At 39.8% G+C, this 20,717-nt stretch overlaps 1 protein-coding gene across 1 annotated transcript in view; it reads left to right on the top strand.

The window, feature by feature from the left end:
• The window catches only part of CLCA1 (chloride channel accessory 1), a gene marked incomplete at its 3' end in the record, with an annotated part of 36,897 nt that extends 16,385 nt beyond the window's left edge, over positions 1 to 20,512 (top strand). The window contains exons 6-14 of the mRNA XM_082834063.1: positions 5,694 to 5,912; positions 6,473 to 6,700; positions 9,953 to 10,127; positions 11,949 to 12,055; positions 14,221 to 14,436; positions 14,998 to 15,259; positions 16,317 to 16,487; positions 19,040 to 19,279; positions 20,124 to 20,512. Of these exons, the coding sequence (XP_082690189.1) occupies positions 5,694 to 5,912; positions 6,473 to 6,700; positions 9,953 to 10,127; positions 11,949 to 12,055; positions 14,221 to 14,436; positions 14,998 to 15,259; positions 16,317 to 16,487; positions 19,040 to 19,279; positions 20,124 to 20,512 (2,007 nt within the window). The remainder of the gene's footprint in view (positions 1 to 5,693; positions 5,913 to 6,472; positions 6,701 to 9,952; positions 10,128 to 11,948; positions 12,056 to 14,220; positions 14,437 to 14,997; positions 15,260 to 16,316; positions 16,488 to 19,039; positions 19,280 to 20,123) is intronic.
• Between the last annotated feature and the right edge of the window lie 205 nt (positions 20,513 to 20,717).

The following is a 20,717-nucleotide window of genomic DNA, read 5'->3' as shown; positions in this document are numbered from 1 at the left end:
GTGTACTGCTATAAACTTCCCTCTTAGAACTGCTTTTGCTGCGTCCCACAGGTTTTGGGTTGTCGTGTTTTCATTATCCCTTGTTTCTAGGTATTTTTTGATTTCCTGTTTGATTTCCTCAGTGATCTCTTGGTTATTTAGTAGTGTATTGTTTAGCCTCCATGTGTTTGCATTTTTTACAGATTTTTTTCCTGCAATCGATATCTAGTCTTATAGTGTTGTGGTGGGAAAAGATACTTGATACAATTTTAATATTCTTAAATTTGCCAAGGCTTAATTTGTGACCCAAGGTATGATCTACCCTAGAGAATATTCCATAAGCACAAGAGAAGAAAGTGTATTCTGTTGTTTTTGGATGGTATATCCTATAAATATCAATTAGGTCCACCTTGTTTAATGTATCATTTAAAGATTGTGTTTCCTTATTTATTTTCATTTTGGATGATCTGTCCATTGGCGAAAGTGGGGTATTAAAGTCCCCTACTATGATTTTGTTACTGTCAATTTCCCTTTTATGGCTGTTAGCATTTGCCTTATGTATTGAGGTGTTCCTATGTTGGGTGCATAAATATTTACAATTGTTATATCTTCTCCTTGGATTGATCCCTTGATCATTATGTAGTGTCTTTCTCTCTTGTGATAGTCTTTATTTTAAGGTCTGTGTTGTCTGATGTGAGAATTGCTATTCCAGCTTTCTTTTGATTTCCATTTGCATGGAATATCTTTTTCCATCCCCTTACTTTCAGTCTGTATGTGGACCTAGGTCTGAAGTGGGTCTCTTGTAGACAGCATATATGCAGGTCTTGTTTTTGTATCCATTCAGCCAGTCTATGTCTTTTGGTTGGACTATTTAATCCATTTACATTCAAGGTAATTATTGATATGTGTGTTCCTATTACCATTTTCTTAATTGTTTTTGTGGGTCTTTTTCTTCTCTTGTGTTTCCTGCCTAGAGAAGTTCCTTTAGCATTTGTTGTAATGCTCATTTGGTGGTGCTGAATTCTCTTACCTTTTGCTTGTCTGTAAAGATTAAATTTCTCCATCAAATCTGAATGAGATCCTTGCTGGATAGAGTAATCTTGGTTGTAGGATTTTCCATTTCATCACTTTAAATAGGTCCTGCCACTCCTTTCTGGCTTGAAGTTTCTGCTAAAGATCAGCTGTTAACCTTATGGGGATTCCCTTGTATGTTATTCGTTGTTTTTCCCTTGCTACTTTTGATATGTTTTCTTTGTATTTAATTTTTTGTAGTTTGATTAATATGTGTCTTGGTGTGTTTCTCCTTGGATTTATCCTGTATGGAATTTCTGCATTTCCTGGACTTGATTGACTATTTCCTTTCCCATATTAGGGAAGTTTTCAACTATAATCTCTTCAAATATTTTCTCAGTCCCTTTCTTTTCCTCTTCTTCTTCTGGGACCCCTATAATTTGAATGTTGGTGTGTTTAATGTTGTGCCAGAGGTCTCTGAGACTGTCCTCAGTTCTTTTCATTCTTTTTTCTTTTTTCTGCTCTGTTCTTTCTTTATTCTATTTTATCTTCCAGGTCACTTGTCTGTTCCTCTGTCTCAGTTATTCTGCTATTGATTCCTTCTAGAGAATTTTTAATTTTATTTATTGTGTTGTTCATCATTGTTTGTTTGCTGTTTAGTTCTTCTAGGTCCTTGTTAAATGTTTCTTGTATTTTCTCCATTCTGTTTCCAAGATTTTGGATCATCTTTACTATCATTACTCTGAATTCTTTTCAGGCAGACTGCCTATTTCCTCTTCATTTGTTTGGTCTTGTGAATTTTTACCTTGCTCCTTCATCTGCTGTGTGTTTTTTTGTCTTCTCATTTTGCTTAACTTACTGTGTTTGGGTTCTCCGTTCTTCAGTCTGTAGGTTCGTAGTTCCTGGTGTTTTTGGTGTTTGGCCCCCAGTGGCTAAGGTTGGTTCAGTGGGCTGTATACGCTTCCTGGTGGAGGGGACTAGTGCCTGTGTTCTGGTGGATAAGGCTGGATCTTGTCTTGCTGGTGGGTCGGACCACATCCTGTGGTGTGTTTTGGGGTGTCTGTGACCTTATTATAATTTTAGGCAGCCTGTCTGCTAATGGGTGGGGGTGTGTTCCTGTCTTGCTAGTTGTTTGGCATAGGGTGTCCAGCATTGTAGTTTGCTGGTCGTTGAGTGGAGCTGGGTCTTAGCATTGAGATGGAGATCTCTGGGAGTGCTTTTGCAGTTTGATGTTACATGGAGCCAGGAGGTCTCTGGTGGACAAATGTTCTGAATTCGGCTCTGCCACCTCACAGACACATGCCTGACACCCAGCCAGAGCACCAAGCCCCTGTGAGCCACATGGCTCAGAAGAAAAGGGAGAAAAAAAGAGAAATAAGTAAAATAAAGTTATTAAAATAAAAAATTATGAAAAATAAAGAAATTAAAAAATGTAAAAAAAGAATGAAAGAAGAGAGCCACCAAACCAAAAAACAAATCCATCAATGACAACAAGTGCTAAAAACTATACAAAAACAAACAAACAAAAAATAGAGAGAACCCTAGAACAAATGGTAAAAGCAAAGCTATACAGAGAAAATCACAGAAAGAAGCATAAACATACACACTCAGCAAAAGAGAAAAAGAAAATATCTATATATATTTAAAAAAAAGGAAGAGAGCAACCAAATCAAACAAACCTACCAATGATAATAAACTATAAATACTAAACTAAGATAAACATAAAACCAGAAACAAATTAGATGCAGAAGCAAACCCCAAGTCTACAGTTGCTCCCAAAGTCCACTGCCTCAATTTTGGAATGATTTGTTGTTTATTCAGTTACTCCAGAGATGCAGGGTACATCAAGTTGATTGTGGAGATTTAATCCGCTGCTCCTGAGGCTGCTGGGATAATTTTCCCTTTCTCTTCTTTGTTTGCAGAGCTCCTGGGGTTCAGCTTTGGTTTTGGCCTTGCCTCTGTGTGTAGGTCGCTGAGGACATCTGTTCTTCACCCGGACAGGAGAGGGTTAAAGTAGTGGCTGATTAGGGGGCTCTGGCTCACTCAGGCGGGGCGGGTGGGTAGGGGGGACGGGTACGGAATGCAGCGCAAGACTGCTGCGGCAGAGGCCAGCATGATGTTGCAACAGCCTGAGGCACGCCATGTGTTCTCCTGGGGAAGTTGTCCCTGGATCATAGGACCCTGGCAGTGGTAGGCTGCACAGCCTCCTGGGAGGGGAGGTGTGGATAGTGACCTGTGCTTGCACACAGGCTTCTTGATGTCTGTAGCAGCAGCCTTAGCATTTCATGTCTGTCTCTGGGGTCCGCGCTGATAGCCGTGGCTTGAGCCCGTCTCTGGAGCTCGTTTAGGTGGTGCTCTCAATCCCCTCTCCTTGCACACCCTGAAACAATGGTCTCTTGCCTCTTAGGCAGGTCCAAAGTTTTTCCTGGATTCCCTCCTGGTTAGCTGAAGCTGGAGCCTCAGCTCCCAGCCCTCACCTGCCCGGGCTGGTGAGTGCTGGTCGGCACCGATCGTCTGTGCTTTGCCCTCCGCACCCCTGTTGCTGCGCTCTCCTCCGTAGCACTGAAGCTTCCCCCTCCGCCACCCGCAGTCTCTGCCCGCTAGGGGGCTTCCTGGTGTGTGGAAAATTTTCCTCCTTCACAGCTCCCTCCCAGAGGTGTAGGTCCTGTCCCTATTCTGTTATCTCTGGGTTTTTTGTTTGTTTGTTTGTTTGTTTTGCCCTACCCAGGTACGTGAGGAGTTTCTTGCCTTTTGGGAAGTCTGTCTTCTGCCAGCATTCAGTAGGTGTTCTGTAGGAGTTGTTCCACATGTAGATGTATTTCTGATGTATTTGTGGGGAGGAAGGTGATCTCCACGTCTTAATCCTCCGCCATCTTGAAGGTCTCTCTGAGATTGTTTTAAATTAACCACAGTTAAATTTGATGCACAGTCAGGTTTGGGAGCCTCTGCTCGGGGTTTACACAAAAGTTTTCCAGGTTCCCTTCCTAAAAAGTAGCTATAATGATAATACGGAAACACTACCAAAACAATCTGAAAAATGCAAATAAAGAGAAAAATAAGTGTTTTACAGCTAATGATTACTTTCTGAATTACTTGACTCCCAGATATTTAGGATTTTTAATTGAATGATAATACTGTAAAATCACTGAGCGGAGAAACTAGGTTATACCTTCTTTGTATACTGTGCCTCTTTTTTAAATCTCCCAAATGCTAGGGATATAAACTTAAAAAAGGGGAAGACACTATCATTTAGTTAGTATTATCCTTATTGCATACGTTCTCATATAATTCTTGCATAACAACTACTGCCATTTTCTAGATTTAAAAAACACTGACATACAGATTGGTAAAGGTTACTAAAAAAACAACAAACATATTGAGCTTTTCTTGTGTATCAGACATAGGGCTAAGTTTTGAGGAAGCAAATTTAATGAGACAGGGTTCTGTCATAGATGGATTTTCATTCCAATAAGTGCACTACAATGTTAAAGGAGCCTTATTGAAATTTCTTATAGGGTACTGTGAGGCCACAAGGTTGAGTGGAAATTCTTTAGGGGAAGGGTATGAAATGGGAGAACATTTTGAAAATAACCTTTTGGCTGAAACATGAAGGTAGAGTTCCCAATGCAGAAGACAGAGGAAGAACTCCTTGACAAAGTGGGAATCGTGAGCAAAGACACAGAGATATAAAACAGTCTGGCAAGTTTGAGCACTTATAGGCTACAGTGGGGGAAATTAGAGACTTGGAATGCGTGGCCAGAGCAAAGATCATGAGTGAGGTGAAAATCCAAATCATGGAGATTGCTATTAGCTATGTGAAGTAGTCTGGATTGTAGTGTGTGAGCAATGGTGAGCCACAGAAGGACCTTAAGTACAGGAATAAGAAGGAATATGTACCTGGCAGCTGTGGAGTGGACCAATTAAAGAGGGAGCAAGATGGAAAGGTCAGATAGTCTGAGGGAGGGACGATGAGGGCTTGAATGATGGAGATTCCATTGGTAAAGGAGAAAAGATGATGAACTGGAGAGAGAGAGAGAATTGTATTGATCTTCTTATTTCATAGAGGGAAGAAGGTAGGAAAACTCTCAGTTTCCTATTTAGGTGACTGAATAGATAGTGGTGACACCAAGTTAGGAAATACTTGGTGATGGGGAGGAGCAGAGTCAGAGGAAAGGTGATGAGTTCAATTATGAAAACCTGAAGTTTAAGGATCCTATGAGACATCCAAGTGGATTTTGGAGACAGGTGGAATGTTGGGTGTTGAAAGTTAGAACGCAAGGTGTTTGTAAGTCAGTGGGAAGTAAGGAAGTGAGCAGGAAGTAAAAGGATGGAGAGAGAAAATGGTACCAGGAGAGAAATGTTGAGATGTAGGTGGCTTAAAGATAGTGGCAATTGCTTGAAATGGCAAATTTGAGAAGTAGGAGGGAAGCCAACAGCAGGTAAATAGATGATTGCTGAGGAGCACTAAAAGTTCACTGAGGTCAAAGACTTGTTTTGAGATAGAAACTCTGAATTATCTCTATGATTTTCCCCAGCAGTGCTCTGCAGTGATTGTGGGATTGAGCCAAGGTTATGGGGTTACAAGGCAGTCTGGGGAGGAGGGCACATAAATGTAAATCTGCATTTAAAATATTTTAATCAAATTATTAAATATTTTAACAAGTAGTTTACTGTTATCTATATCATTTTATTGACAATTTCAGGTGGTTGAATTCTGTACAGAAAAAAACCACAATAAAGAAGCCCCAAACGAGCAAAACAAAAAATGCAATCTCCGAAGCACATGGGAAGTGATCCAAGGTTCGGAGGACTTTAAGAAAACCACTCCTATGACAACACAGCCACCGAAGCCCACCTTCTCATTGTTGCAGATCAGACAAAGAATTGTGTGTTTAGTCCTTGATAAGTCTGGAAGCATGACGGTACGTTGATTGAGTCTTGGTCTTCTGCATGGTAGTCTCAAATTTGTATATGATATGATCTGGACCACAACTTGGAGCTGGCTGGGAATAAACACAACCCCAAGGGTCAGAACAGTTACAGGAATAACATTTCCATCAGAATTGCCCACCACCTCAACTTTATTCAACAAAAATTCAGCATCAAATGTCTCATTTGCCAAATTAAATTAGCCTTCAATTTGTGAGCAAAGATCTGATGAATTATATAGAATTAGCATTTTTTTTGTTTCACGGACTGTATGTATGTTTATAGAACTATTACTAGAGTATTGAACTAATGATTAAACTAAAGCCAAATCCGGCTTTATCTTTTAGGGCTATTTATACAAAATAATCCTATCCAAAGATACTACTAAATATAAAGGAGAAATGTTCCTCCATAGAAGGATATGCCTTGAGTAAGCTTACTGTCATTTACTCTACATTGAGGCAGCCATTTCCAAATTCCCTCTAGCCTGTTCTGTTTTTAGTCTGCCCATCTAAACCCAACCTGACTGCTTTTCTTCTGTTTTTCCATTCAGACTGGTGACCGCCTTAAACGACTGAATCAAGCAGGCAAACTTTTCCTTCTGCAGACGGTTGAGCAAGGGTCCTGGGTTGGGATGGTGACATTTGACAGTGCTGCCTATGTAAAAAGTGAACTTGTACAGATAAACAGTGCCACTGAAAGAGACACACTTGCCAGAAGCTTACCCACAGTGGCATCAGGAGGAACGTCCATCTGCTCTGGGATTCAATCAGCATTTACTGTGAGACAAGTTGCCCTATCATAGTTTGCCAATGTTTACAATTTATGTCTCCTAAGAAATTCCCCTTTCCAGTGTTTCCATGCATGCCTAGTGTCTAGTTGAATTAGACAACCAATTGCAGAGCAATGGTTCAAATGATACAACAACATAGGCCCCCAAAGCTATTGTTAACTAATTCATTCATGCTTTTGTGTTTTTCTGCATCTGTGCATTCATGCTTTTCTGCATGTATTTGAAAGATTCGTGGTGTTACTTCTACATGTCAGGCACTGTGATATGCATTAAGAATACCACGAGGGCCAAACATACCACACCTGTTGTCGTGGAGCTTATAATCTTAGTGGGGGGAGGTTCATTAACTACATAGTCACATAAATAAGTGTATAATCATACACTAATGACTGCTATGAAGAAAGGTACACAGGGATCTAAGAGGTTATCTTCTATGAAGAAAAAAGTGAACTCTGAGTTATGGTTAAATATTGAGGTAGATTAACATTCCAAACTTCTGGGTATATAGGACCTCCTTTTTGGGAAAAAAAAGAGGTTTATTTATTGAAATAGGAGGGCTTAGGAACTGTAACTCTAATTGTATTGGGGGTGTATCCAAAGATCCCATCTGATCATCCAATCATGTCATCCCTCTACTTAGACATCAATCTCTCCCCATTTTCAACAAAACTAAGTAAAATTTCTCTAACTAATATTTAAGTTCTTTTATAATATAGCCCCTACCTACCTTTCCAGGCTCAAGTACTCAGGAGTCTCTCCCAGGTATTCTATGTTTAAGCAAATTAGATCCCCTGCCCTTGCCAGTCAGCTTCCACACCTTTGCCGGGCCAGCTCCCCATCTAGAGTAATTTCTCCTCCCTCCTTTGTACCTCAAATCACACATCATCATAGACACTACTACTTCTTGACATCTTTCCTGATCGTTTCAACTGTATAGAGTTTCTCCTTCTGAATCCTATGAACATTTTTCTATTTTTTCTTAAACATCTCTTACGACTTTTGACTCTTCTGTCTTATTTCCTGTCATGTTCTTTGCTCAAACAAAACTTCTTCAGAGATAGGAATTATCTTTTAACTTCCCAGGCTGCTGACACAATATCTTTTCTATAGGAGGTTCTCAATAAAAAAAAATTAAATTGAGTTATTTGATTACACCTGATGCTTAAACGCTCCAAATATAGAATAGAATATTCTATATTTATTTAGAGGCTATTTAGGTCCATGAAATAAAGAATAAGAGGCTGAAGGAAGCTGGCTGGTCTAAGGTCTCAGAATCTAGGCAGTGTCTTGGGAAACTCTGCCCTCTGTCTGCTTGGGGCATAACACATCAATGGGGCTGTTCCCGATTTCCAAGCAGCAGCAGGAACATTTAGTTTTCAGCTCACACTGTTTCATGTTGACAGCGGACTCAACCATTCGCTTACGCAGTCTGTCCCTCTGGCCCTTTTATTCCACTTTGAAGGTCAGTTCCCTAAAAGTGGTTTTTATTGTGTACGCAGCCAGCTGCAAAACCCTTCTCCAGACGCCTGTGTGCACTTGGGTTCTCTTGCTTCTGCCACTCACCCATGCTTTGATTAAAGGAGCAAGTAAGGGAGGGAAACTGACATGTTGTACTAAACTCCTGCTATACAAAACCTGAGGGGAAATGACTAATGCCAGATGGCCTGGTGGTGAAGAGGGAACTTCTGGTTCTGTATTTTCCACTCCAATGGTGTGAGAGAGTATGTGAGGAACAGAATTGGAATTTAGATGCTCCTCATGCCCAGCAGAGCCCGGGTATGGGGTGGGAGGAGATTGTGTGTGGCTTCAGGGTGACGAGGTAAAGGGCCTTGGATCCTGCACTGTCTCAATTTCCCCACTAGTCCCTGGGGCAGGACCCTGGTCAGGTCTGGCAGTGGTATCAGTTGAGCTGTGGCCACTGGGCTTTGCTTGTTTTCTTAGCTTGATCACGGCCCATTGGTCTTCCCCAGCTGACTCACCACACTCTGGCTCTCACTGTTGGAGCAGATCCCTGAGCACCCCCATGTCCTGCATCCAGCCCTTGGGAGGCTGTACACCCCTCAGCCTCTATGGCAAGATAAACTGTCTTCTTGCCTGCCAACTCTCAAGTCAGCTGCCATCCATTTCCCCTATGGACACATGGACACTTCTGCATGTTTTCCATGACACATAGCAGTGATGGGGAATGGGACAAGGGAATCCAAATTGAGCTCTTTCTCTGGCCTCTCAGGCCCTGCAGCTTGGTCAGACTGAGGCTACAGCCACAGCTGACAGGCTCCTGGGCTCCAGAATTCTTCACACGGCAGCAATCACAGTTCTGCTCTCTTCCCTTGTGGGGCAGCCCCCTCTTAAAAGAAGTGGGGTGGAAGTCTCCTCTGATCTCATCTTCCCTTTCAACCTACTTAAGAGAGCCTTCCCTTCCTGATAGTCTGGTCCAGAGAGAGGAGTTACTTAGGTTTGATTACTTGTTTCCTCTACTTCTGGGTCTCCCTTCCACTCTTTTTAAGGGAATAGTGAACTCTTGCCTTCCTCTTCATAAACATTATTATTTTATCTAATTTTCCTTCTATCATAATCTTATCCAACATTGGCATAAGGCATATGCTCTCTATACCACGTAAAAAGCTATAACCTGTGTCTCCCAGGAACAGTTGAGACATACGTGTCATAGGACAACTAGGAACTGGGGATTAATAGGAACAAAATGTTTTGCTTTAATCAGAGGGGATATTAAAATTTTTAATAACTCATGTGACCTGGGGACTGACCAATCAGAACCAAGGCCAGCCATAAACAGCTTATGGTAAGACTGGTGAATATCATACAAGCTAAAATCTGCCCCGAGTCTAATATTATTATAGTAATATATTAGTCCTCAGTATTATCCCCATTAAATGAGGGTAATTTCTGAAGGCATCTGGGAACCTCTGAAAGCCTGTCAAGGAGAGATCATGTGAAAGAAACTAGAAAAACCTTCTTTTCTGCTTAGTGCTGTCCATCCCTGGAACTGCCCTGCATCCCACCTTATTGAGTCTTCTCTGCAACAGGCTAACCAAGAGAAAAGACCATTGTCAAGTTCCATGGTCTTGTATCATTGCAAGACAGAGAGATATTTGACCATTCCTAGACACTTTTGTTTATCCCCTCTGGAATTTCTCTTCTCATTCCCTTTAACTGCAGTTTTCCCAAACACTTTGGCTACCCTGAGTATGACAACTCATGCCTGAATTATGTCCTTAGGTGATTAGGAAGAAATACCCAACAGATGGATCTGAAATTGTGTTACTGACCGATGGGGAGGACAGCACTATAAGCTCATGCTTTAATGAAGTGAAACAAAGCGGAGTCATCATCCATACAGTCGCCCTAGGGCCATCTGCAGCACGGGAACTAGAGGAGCTGTCTAAAATGACAGGTGAAGGATGACCTGCTAAGTCCTACTGTATTTTCTCTTCCACTGGACTGTGAGCTCCAGTGCTCTGGGGAGTAGGGGAAGGGTGGGATAGGGACAGATGGGGTTATCTTATTGACTAACTGGCTGCCCTTACCCCAAATGACTTTTAGAACTGACTCCACTCATTTATTTTAAAGCCTTGGTTCTAGGATTAGGGCAGTCTGGAGAAGATGGGACCAGCACAGCACTCTAGGGAGAACTTGGGACTCTCTTCCCAGACACTTTATAAGGACTGGAAAGAATCTAATCAGTTAGCCAGGAACCACTCACTTCCAGTTGGCAGCTGGCCAAGAGACCCAGGGGACACAGACGACAAGCCACTAACTATATAATACTATGATACAAGTGCTCTATTAGTAATAGAGGGTACAATGAGTACAAAGAAGGGAGCCTAGACTTTATCTGGGGAAGAAGGAGTGTACAGGAAGGTGACATCTGAATTGGGACTTGAACAAGAAATAGCAGGGGAAGGGCAAAGGGCCTGCTGAACCAAACAGAAGGTCACTCTGAAAATATAGAATATAATGCAGTTTCTTTGTAAAACATTCATATATTGTGCTTCTACCTTCCATACACATACAGTTAAAATATATCCCATCTGAACCTGGCTTCTTCAGCAGAGTAGGTTTTAATATTTTTTTAAATTTTTTTAACTTAGAGCCAGCATTATGGATATCAATTATTATGCTGAGTTGCCATCTAAGCCAGATAAAGTGACAGGACTCTTTGCTCCTAATACTACCTGTCTTAGGCTGGGTTTCCTAGAAGCAGAGCCTGAGAAAAGGATTTAAGTGCATGTGATTTATAGAGGGAGAGCTCTCAGGAGAAAGGGAGAGTAGGGAGTAAGATCACGCAGGGGAAGAAGCTAAGCACATATGTGAAATTAGAGGCTAGCTGAAGCCTGGTGCCACAGGGGGCTCTGGATCTGGAATTGCATCACAGATTGGGTACAATATTGAAAGAGAAGGCTGACCTTTTGTACCACTGTGTCCATGAGTCAGTGGTTATAGACTGTCAGGGCAGAGCAGGGGTAAGGGGGCATGTTATGTCTTTAGCTAGGGTGGCCCCATTAGGTAAAGACATTTTCTTGAATAGGAGGCAGCTATATGCCATTAATCTAACACTTAGAGCAGCTGGGGAGAGATGCAGTAGCCTAGATAAGGGGATCTGGGTGAAGTACCAGTAGGATGACCAAAATACTCGTAGATTTTGGATGTCATTAACAGTTTTAAAGTGCTTTCTCATCAACTATCTCAGTTACATCTATTCTAAATAGCTCAAGACTACATGGCCTGGTATATCATCTCCTGTTTACTATACATAATACTTTTCTATAACTGTCCCCTGTCAGTTGTTATTTCTTACTGTTGTAACATACACATCTTTTCTGATTTAGGAGAAAACTTGAAAGTCAAGCTTGCTAAGATTATGTCTAAAATAAGAATAAATCAATACACTTGCAGTAAGGCTTAATGACTCATATGAAAGTGCATGACCTTTAAAACACCAGATTTATATTACTAGTTTTGGTCTGTCGGAGATTCTTGACTGCTTTGCAGAGAGCTGAAGTGGCCAAATGACTATGTTGCTGAAGCTATTATTTAATAGGATTAAAAAGTTAGTGTCAGCTTCTGAGTTAATCTGGACACCTATTTAACGTTAATCTATTAGTACTTTAATAACACAGTATATAATATATATTTTGTTATCTTAACAATATCTAAAATGTTGCAAATACTTGCTTTCTAGAAAATAACTTCTGATAATGTGATTGCATTTTAGGAGGTTTACAGACATATGCTTCAGATCAGGTTCAGAACAATGGCCTCATGGATGCTTTTGGGGCCCTTTCATCAGGAAACGGAGCTGTCTCCCAGCGTTCCATCCAGGTCAGAGTTCTTCCTCCTTGGTTTTTCATGTTTATAAATAACCATAGCCAAGATGGGGAGTTTAATGGTTAAAAGTTTTAAGTTCTACATTCTTCTAGTAATGAATTAAAATTAAAATAGACGTTTCAGCCTGATAGTAGACATTATTCCTAAAATACAACACTATTCATTTAAACAAGGCAATTAGTGTTTCTTGTTTGGAAACAATACTAAGTGACTTCCTCTTAGAAACCATCAACATAAAATATAGTGGGACCAGGAATTCTTTTTTAACATCTGTTAACAAGCACCCATAGCAATATAATTGGCTCAGAATTTTCTTCAGAGTAGATCATCTCAGTATAAATTTTCTGGGACAACTGTGCAGGGATTACTTGGTCTATTTTTCCATTACCTCAAATCCCTGATATTTGCCAAGATTTTCATATAATGAATGGAAAGTGATTTGTACTGTGAAAAGCCCATGTTGTCAGTCCAGACACCTGGATCCTGTTCATGGGTCTGCCATTAACTGTGACCATGGGCAAAGAACTTTACTTCTCTGAGCTTCAGCTTCTCAGCCAGAGATGAACCAGAAAACTTCTACGGGCCCTTCTGCTTCTAAAATTTCAAGAAAACCAAATTTTCTTTCAAAAGTCTTGGGACAATAAAAAAAGGACAAATGTATTTTTAAATGCTCTTCTCTAATAGTTGTAAAAGTTATTCACATGAATCTTTAAACTAGAGAGAGTGAACAATCAGCACCACACTTGTGTGAGTTGTAACTTTTATTGTGAATAAAATTAAAGGAATAATGTAGTGTCAAAGCCAAATAATGACCTAATATATAGCACAGGGAACTCTACTCAGTACTCTTTAATGGCCTATATGGGAAAAGAATCTAAAAAAGAGTGGATATATGTATATGTATAACTGATTCACTTTGCTGTACACCTGAAACTAACACAACATTGTAAATCAACTATACTCCAATAAAAAAAATTTTTAAAGCCAAATAATGACAGATTTCAAAATAATAGCCTTTCTAGTCTATCTATGTAGCATTTATTCAGTCAAAGAAGACAGCAATTATACTCATTTGGGTTATCCTAGTTCAGATTTAGAATATTAAACCCAAGAGCCCGGTTTGGACGTGGGAGGAATGTGTCTTAGAAAAATAATTAAAGTGATGAAAGGGCAAGTTTACAGCCAGGCAGTTTCTGCCCATTATTTTTATATTTAAGAAACCAAAAAGGGAGAAAGAGAGACACATGAGTAGGACTCATTTACCCACCTGCCATAAGAATCATATCTAAGGGCCCCTAGCTTTCTTCATATCCCAGATCATAATCTACATACAAAACTAGAAAGTCTGGCTCCATTACCAGGCCACCCTATCTTCTAATGGATATCAATTTAAGGACCATAAATAATTATCTAGGAGATAATCCTCAAAAATCACATTTCTACAAAGTCTGGTTAGCCCTACCCTACCTCAACCCCTGCCCCACAGCTCCTTCATTCTACTTCAGACAACGAATCAGCCTTGGCCATTGATTTATTTCATTTATCTTCACAAGGACTGCAGTAATAATTGACCCACGAATTAGTTAACTGCAATTCAAACAAACCATATGTGGGGAAAATAAGTCCTAGTTAGTCTCCTTAAGGGTTTATAGTCTAGTAGTGAGATGAGCTGTGTACACCAGTAGGTATAAAGCAAAACACAATGTGAGGAGATCAAAGGATTGATAGAAATAAGAGTCTATGGGACATCAAGGGAGGGAGAGATTATTCTCCACAGTAAGTGAGATGGACATCAGAGAAAGCTTCACGGAGAAAGTGACTTTTGAATTGAATTTTGAAGGGTAGGTAAGGCTTAGACAAATGGACATGAATGTACAGACTTCCAGGAAAAGCAGAGAGTATGATAGTCAGAGAGTCAGGGATTCATGAGGATCATATGGGGAAGTGGTCTGGTTTGGGTGTAGGAATCAACATTATGGCAGCTAAGGCTGGAAAAGTAATTTAGAATTGGATCATAATAGGTCCTAAATATCAAACCAAGGACTCAGGCATCACTGAAGGCTTTTTAATGGGATAACTGAGAGTTGGAGACAGAATGGAAGAGACTATGTGATGGGAGCTGTATTCTCCAGAAAGTAAAGAGCTATTTTTCTTAACAGCTTGAGAGCAAGGGATTAACCCTCCAGAACAGTCAGTGGTTGAATGGCACGGTGATTGTGGACAGTACTGTGGGGAAAGACACTTTGTTTCTCATCACCTGGACAACTGACAATCCCCAAATCCTTCTCTGGGATCCCAGTGGAAAGAAACAAGATGGCTTTTTAGTGGACACATACATCAAAATGGCCTACCTCCAAATCCCAGGCATTGCCAAGGTATGGACTCATCTTTTTTCCTTCTCACAATTTGATAAGATAATATAAAATTTTTACAGAATAATTGTAGCTTTTTAAATGAGGGTGGTTGCATAAAAAAGAGCCAGTATTGAATGAAAGAGAAAACAAGGAAAAATCTCCATCCGGTGGAAATCACTCAGTATGACAGCAAGTCAAGAAAAAAGAAGTTGGTGATATTTTCTCCAGGTGCTAAAAGGAGAACCTTCAAATTACACAGCAGCTAGAGCTTTGGCAATCATGAAAACTATTTCCTCTACCTCAGGAATCTGTTGATTTGATCCTGCTCTTGAGAAACCAAGGCTATAATAAGGACACAACTTTCAGACCTCATTTTTCCCAACTAGGATTTTCTTGGCAATAGAACCATGTACTTAGTCCAAATATACCAAAGTTTCCCTTGGCTGAGAGAGTATCAAAAATCTTCTTAGATACATTTCTAGTGTACTTGTATTAGATGGGCTCTTCCTATAGGTGGCATTGAAGTCAGGTCTGTGTCACTTAAAGCTATTAAGTGGAAATGTCTCCATTTTTTTTGGCTAGGTCGGCATTTGGAAATACAGCCTACAAGCAAGCTCACAAACCCTGACTTTGACTGTCACCTCCCGTGCATCAAGTGGTACATTGCCTCCAGTTACAGTGACCTCTAAAATGAACAAAGACACAGGCAAATTCCCTAGCCCTATGGTAGTTTATGCAAAGATTCACCAAGGAAGCTTGCCAATTCTCAGGGCCAAGGTCACAGCCTTGATAGAATCAGTGGATGGAAAAACAGTTACTTTGGAATTATTGGACAACGGAGCAGGTAACCACCCAAGAACTTGAAGAACATATCTTTCTTTTCCAAGAAGCAACCAGGGAACAGCAGGAGGGCATGTTGTGGTGAGGACAGTTAGAAGCAGGAAGTCCAGCACTGTGATTCTGGCTGGGGGAGATTTCTGCCACCCCACAATTCCTATATTTCAAATTGTTGGAAAACATGAGGAAGGGACTACCTTTAGCTTTTGTAAAGCCCCGAAGTCTCAGACTCTAGGGAGTTGTCAGTGGGTATTCCACACCCCCCAAAAAGTGAAGAAGGAAAATTAATAGATATTTTGTGTTAGGAGTTTGTGTGAAGATTAGACAGATGGATAGATAGGTAGATCTTCATTTTTTAATCTTCACCACACACTTTGGAGATATTATCCCTACATTACAGATGAAGAAACAGGCTTTCACATTTAAAAAGCAGCAGAGTTGGATTAAAGTATAGTTATATGTGACCCCCATATCTATGTAGATTCTATATTATCCTGCACCCAAAGGGAAAATTCTACCTATTATTTTTATATTTAAGAAGTCAAACAGGGAGAGAAAAAGAAAATTCTACATTTATTTTTAGAAGGAACTTGACTACTGTGAAACAAATAACCTTATTAAAACAAATTCTGTAAATGAATTTCCCACCTAAATCTACCCTAGTGAAAAGCCATAAATTAAAAAAAAAATCATATAACTTTTTTTTCTCACCAGTAACATATAGTAATTGAATTCACTTCAACAGATACGTACTGAGTAGTTACCTTGTGCTATGTTGGTTGTAACAGAGGCACATGATTGATCTCTGAGTTCAAAAAAAAGACAACAATTCAGGAAGACAAGATGTACACGTATGAAATTACACACACACACACACACACACACACACACACACACGGAAAAGAAGTATACCTCATTCTTAACATAGTCAAATCCTAAACTCTCTTGGAGATAACACTGGATTATCTTTGCTTTAAAAAAATTTAATCCACGTATGAGTTGGAAATATACAAATGCCCAGTTACCTTTAGGATATTCATTAATTCCTTCATTTCCCTGTCAAGGTGCCGATGCTACTAAGGATGATGGTGTCTATTCAAGGTATTTTACAGCTTACGATACAAATGGTAGATACAGTGTAAAAGTGTGGGCTCTGGGAGGTGTCGATACAGCCACTCAGAAGGGGATACCCCAGCAAACTAGAGCCATGTACATACCTGGCTGGATCGAGAATGGTAAGTCATCTATAATAACATCCTTGGCTTGAGTAAAAGGCTTGGAATCAATTGAAAACCACTAAACCTGTGGAGAGAATGGTACAAACTTAAATCAGGGTTTCTCAACCTTGGTAACTATTGACATTTTGGCCACATAATTCTTTGTTGTGAAGGGCAGTCCTGTGCATTGTAGGATGTTTAGCAGCATTTCCGGCCTCTATTCACTAGATATCAGAAGTGGCCCCCACAGTCATGACAATTAAAAATGTCTCCAGACATCATTCACTGTCCTCTAGGTAATAACATAGCCCCCAGTTGAAAACCACTAGACTGAACGTAGATTTTGACCACCCTGGTCATCTCTTGTGCTTCATTTGCCTCACTTGTAAAATAGGTAATAATGGTAACTACCTCATGGGATGGTTATGAGGAATAAACAAGAAAATACTTCTAATAAGCTATTGCTGGTAAATAAGAAGTGTTCAATAAATGTTTGTTATTATTTTAAATAAATCTTAAAACATTTCATAATAAAGCTCTTTCTACTGATATAGGCATTTCCACAGAATCAAAAAATAACAATTTGGGGCTTGTTATCTGCATCAGTATCACCAAAAGCCCACTGTCTCCTTTTCCTCCTCTCTTCTGCTCAGACTAGGGAGAACAGTAGACGAACCTAATAACAGATAGCATACTGAGCCCACATGTAAGCAAGTGGAAAAATTATGCTCCAAGGAACAGACAGTCCCACACCAATCTTAGTTACGAACACTTGTCCTGGACTAGAGCTGGAATCAGGTCCAAGACTGAGTCCTGATAGATTTCAGGACTTGTTTTCCATCAATCTGCATTCTGTCCTGGACAGGTCTTGTCCTAGTGCTGGTGTGTAGTAAGAAAAGCTCTTCTAAGAAGCTTCACACTGCCCTCTTTACTTGAGTGTGTGATCAGTAAAGGGAGGATTCTGAGACATGTGGTGTGTCCTCATGCAAAAGTGATAATAGGAAAAAATGCTTTAAAAGACACCATTGCTTCCAAAGCTCTTTTACATATTTCAGCTTATTTTATTCTCATTTGCCCTTTTTGTTGAGTTAGGGAGAGAAGTCAGGAGAAGACGGGTATAGTTGCTATATCTAGCGTTATGCTCAGTGTTACACTTACATTAATATAGCTCATTCTCCTAATTATCCCATTTTACAGATGGAGAAACAGAGGCTAGAGAGGTCATTGGTCCACATTACTAAAAGTGATAGCACCTGACTTGGCACTGGGACGCTATGCTCTTCCCCCTATACCTTGATGAGCCTTGATACCAAGAAAGACATTCTCTACTGGTGAATTGAATTAATCTTAAACCTGCTAAATTATTCATTTCATCTTTGCCCAAGACCAGATTAATGGCTATAAAGATCAATCTGTCTTTACAGACAAAAGATTATAAGGGCTAAAGAAGAAGAGTTTATGAGAAAGTAAAACCAGAGTAATGCCATGTTAAGGTATTCCAGAATATTTTTATTGAAAAGAGAGTCTGAGAATCCCACTGATTGAGCAGGCCAGGGTATTTTTAGAATTTCAGGATGATTTTTATACAACCTTTCAACAAGAATGTGAAGCAAATTGGGATTGCTACATGAATTAGATTTCCATGCATTCATTGAGAAAATCAAGTCTTTCAAAAGCACACAATTTTAGAACCCCTAACATAAAACATTTTGTGAGAAACTACAATCTAATAAGAAAGACAAAACACAAACATGGAGAAAAAAGAGAAAAATGCACAGAATTATTAATCAAGGCAATTCTTGAAGGCCCAGATAATTGATTAAGAAATAAATAGGAAAGACAATGAAACCCCTAGTATTACCCAGGTGGAAGAGATTGCTTAAGGAAGTCTGAGAAGGTTTAAAGCAGAGGTAGTATTTAAACTGACCTTGTGTCAGGTTAAGAGTAGGATAGCAAAAAGTTGGGAAAAGAAACAATTCCAGGACAAGTATGTTTACAAAAAATAAATTATGAAAGCTATTCCACTAAATATCCAGGAAATAAATATATGTGAGACAAAGAACTGTGATTCTCTCTTTGCTTTTTTTCCATCTGATGCAACCTGATTTGGGAGCTTTACAACGAATGGTTAAAGTAAGTTTTGTGTGTGGGAGGAAAGAAGGAAAGGGTAGAAAGAGGGTAATACAATAAAAAACAGACTTGAGGCTATGGGGAGGGGGAAGGGTAAACGGTGACAAAGCGATAAAGAGGCATGGACATATATACACTACCAAACGTAAGGTAGATAGCTAGTGGGAAGCAGCCGCATAGCACAGGGAGATCAGCTCGGTGCTTTGTGACCGCCTGGAGGGGTGGGATAGGGAGGGTGGGAGGGAGGGAGACGCAAGCGGGAAGAGATATGGGAATATATGTATATATATAACTGATTCATTTTGTTGTGAAGCTGAAACTAACATACCATTGTAAAGCAATTATACTCCAATAAAGATGTTAAAAAAAAAAAAAAACAGAGGGAAGTATAGCCATTTCATGGTGGTGTTTACCTTGCACTGAGGAATTTTTTAATGCAGGTCAAGTAAAATGGAATCCACCAAGACCTGAAATTAATAAGGATGATCTTCAAGGCAAGCCAGTGTGTTTCAGCAGAACGTCCTCGGGAGGTTCATTTGTGGCCTCCGATGTTCCAAAGGCTCCCATACCTGATCTCTTTCCGCCTTGTAAAATCACTGACCTGAAGGCAAAAATCCAAGGGGACAGTCTCATTAATCTGACTTGGACGGCTCCTGGGGATGATTATGATCACGGAAGAGGTAAGCAGAGTGTGGTGTGGGCCCTGTAAAAGAGTTTAGCAGCCAAGCAGAGAGGCAGAGGGCGTGAGGCAGGCAGGCATGTGGTGATGCATGTGGAGGGATCTTGAACATCCTCTGAAATGAAAGCTTAAGTTTTTTAAACATGAGAAGTTTAGAATCTGAAAAACTGGCCAAAAGGGGTGTAAGATGTTTCAACCAGGAACAGGCAATCCTCAGTTTTTTTCTGAAATCTTGCCAAGCCGTTTGCTTGGCAATCTTGCCAATCTTGCTTGCTGCTTTAATAAACCTCATTTTTAGTAATGACCCCTGGAGAGAATGGGGAAAAGATCATAGATATCTATGGAGCAGAGCTGTCCTTTGGAAGAAATCTCAGATTCTACCAGAGTTTTCCTCTCAAAGTATGGTCTGTGGACTGCAGCATGGGCATCAGATGAATGCTTGTTAGAAATGTGGAACCTTAGGCCCCACCCCAGAGCTACTGAAACAGAATCTGCATTTTAAGATCCCTGGATGATGTGTATGTACGGTCAAGTTTGAGAAGCACAAATAATAAAATAATAAGTGGTAATTAACCTCCTCTCTCAGTCAGGTGCTATGGCCAGAAATACTGACCTAGTCTTTATTTAAGTCAAGACTGATCCAGTTTTACATTTATCACTCTGTCGGGATATAAAAATAAGAATGTAAAAGAAGATACTAATGCTTATAAATATGGACCATCAATTACATTTATTTATTGGTATTTTATGGGATGGTGATATTGTTTCTAACAGATTTTTAAAAAATTTTTAAGACTTGAGAATTACAAGTCACATCCTTTTTCTCTCTTTCTTTCTTTTTTAAGCTCACAAGTACATCATTGGAATAAGCACAAATATTCTTGATCTCAGAGACAAGTTCAATGATTCACTTCAAGTGAACACCACTCACCTCAGCCCAAAGGAGGCCAACTCAGAGGAAGTCTTTGTGTTTAAACCAGAAAACATCACTTTTACAAATGGCACAGATCTCTTCATTGCTGTACAGGCTGTTGATAAGGTCAACTTGAAGTCAGAAATCTCTAACATTGCACAAGTATCTCTGTTTATTCCCCCAGAGACTCCTCCAGAGACACCTAGTCCTTCTCTTCCTTGTCCTGATATTAATACCAACAGCACCATTCCTGGCATTCACATTTTAAAAATTATGTGGAAGTGGCTAGGGGAATTACAGCTATCAGTAGCCTTGGGCTGAGTTTTCCCCAAAATAAACAAATCATCCATCTTTTTTTTGATTATAAAAATTTATAAAATGTATTTTAGAATTCCTGTATGAGGCAATTTAATGAAATAAAATGCTAAACAACCAGATACATGTGTATAAAAACTACTTAGTCAAATCCAAAAGTTTAATTATTGCTCATTTATTAATGATTTTGAGTAGTAGAAAGTAGGGGTGC

This window comes from Leucopleurus acutus (genome assembly GCF_964270905.1).
Source record: "Leucopleurus acutus genome assembly, chromosome: 2".
NCBI classification, from domain to species: domain Eukaryota; kingdom Metazoa; phylum Chordata; class Mammalia; order Artiodactyla; family Delphinidae; genus Leucopleurus; species Leucopleurus acutus.
Note: the sequence above shows the minus strand (reverse complement) of the source record. Positions and strands in the feature narration are given on the sequence as shown.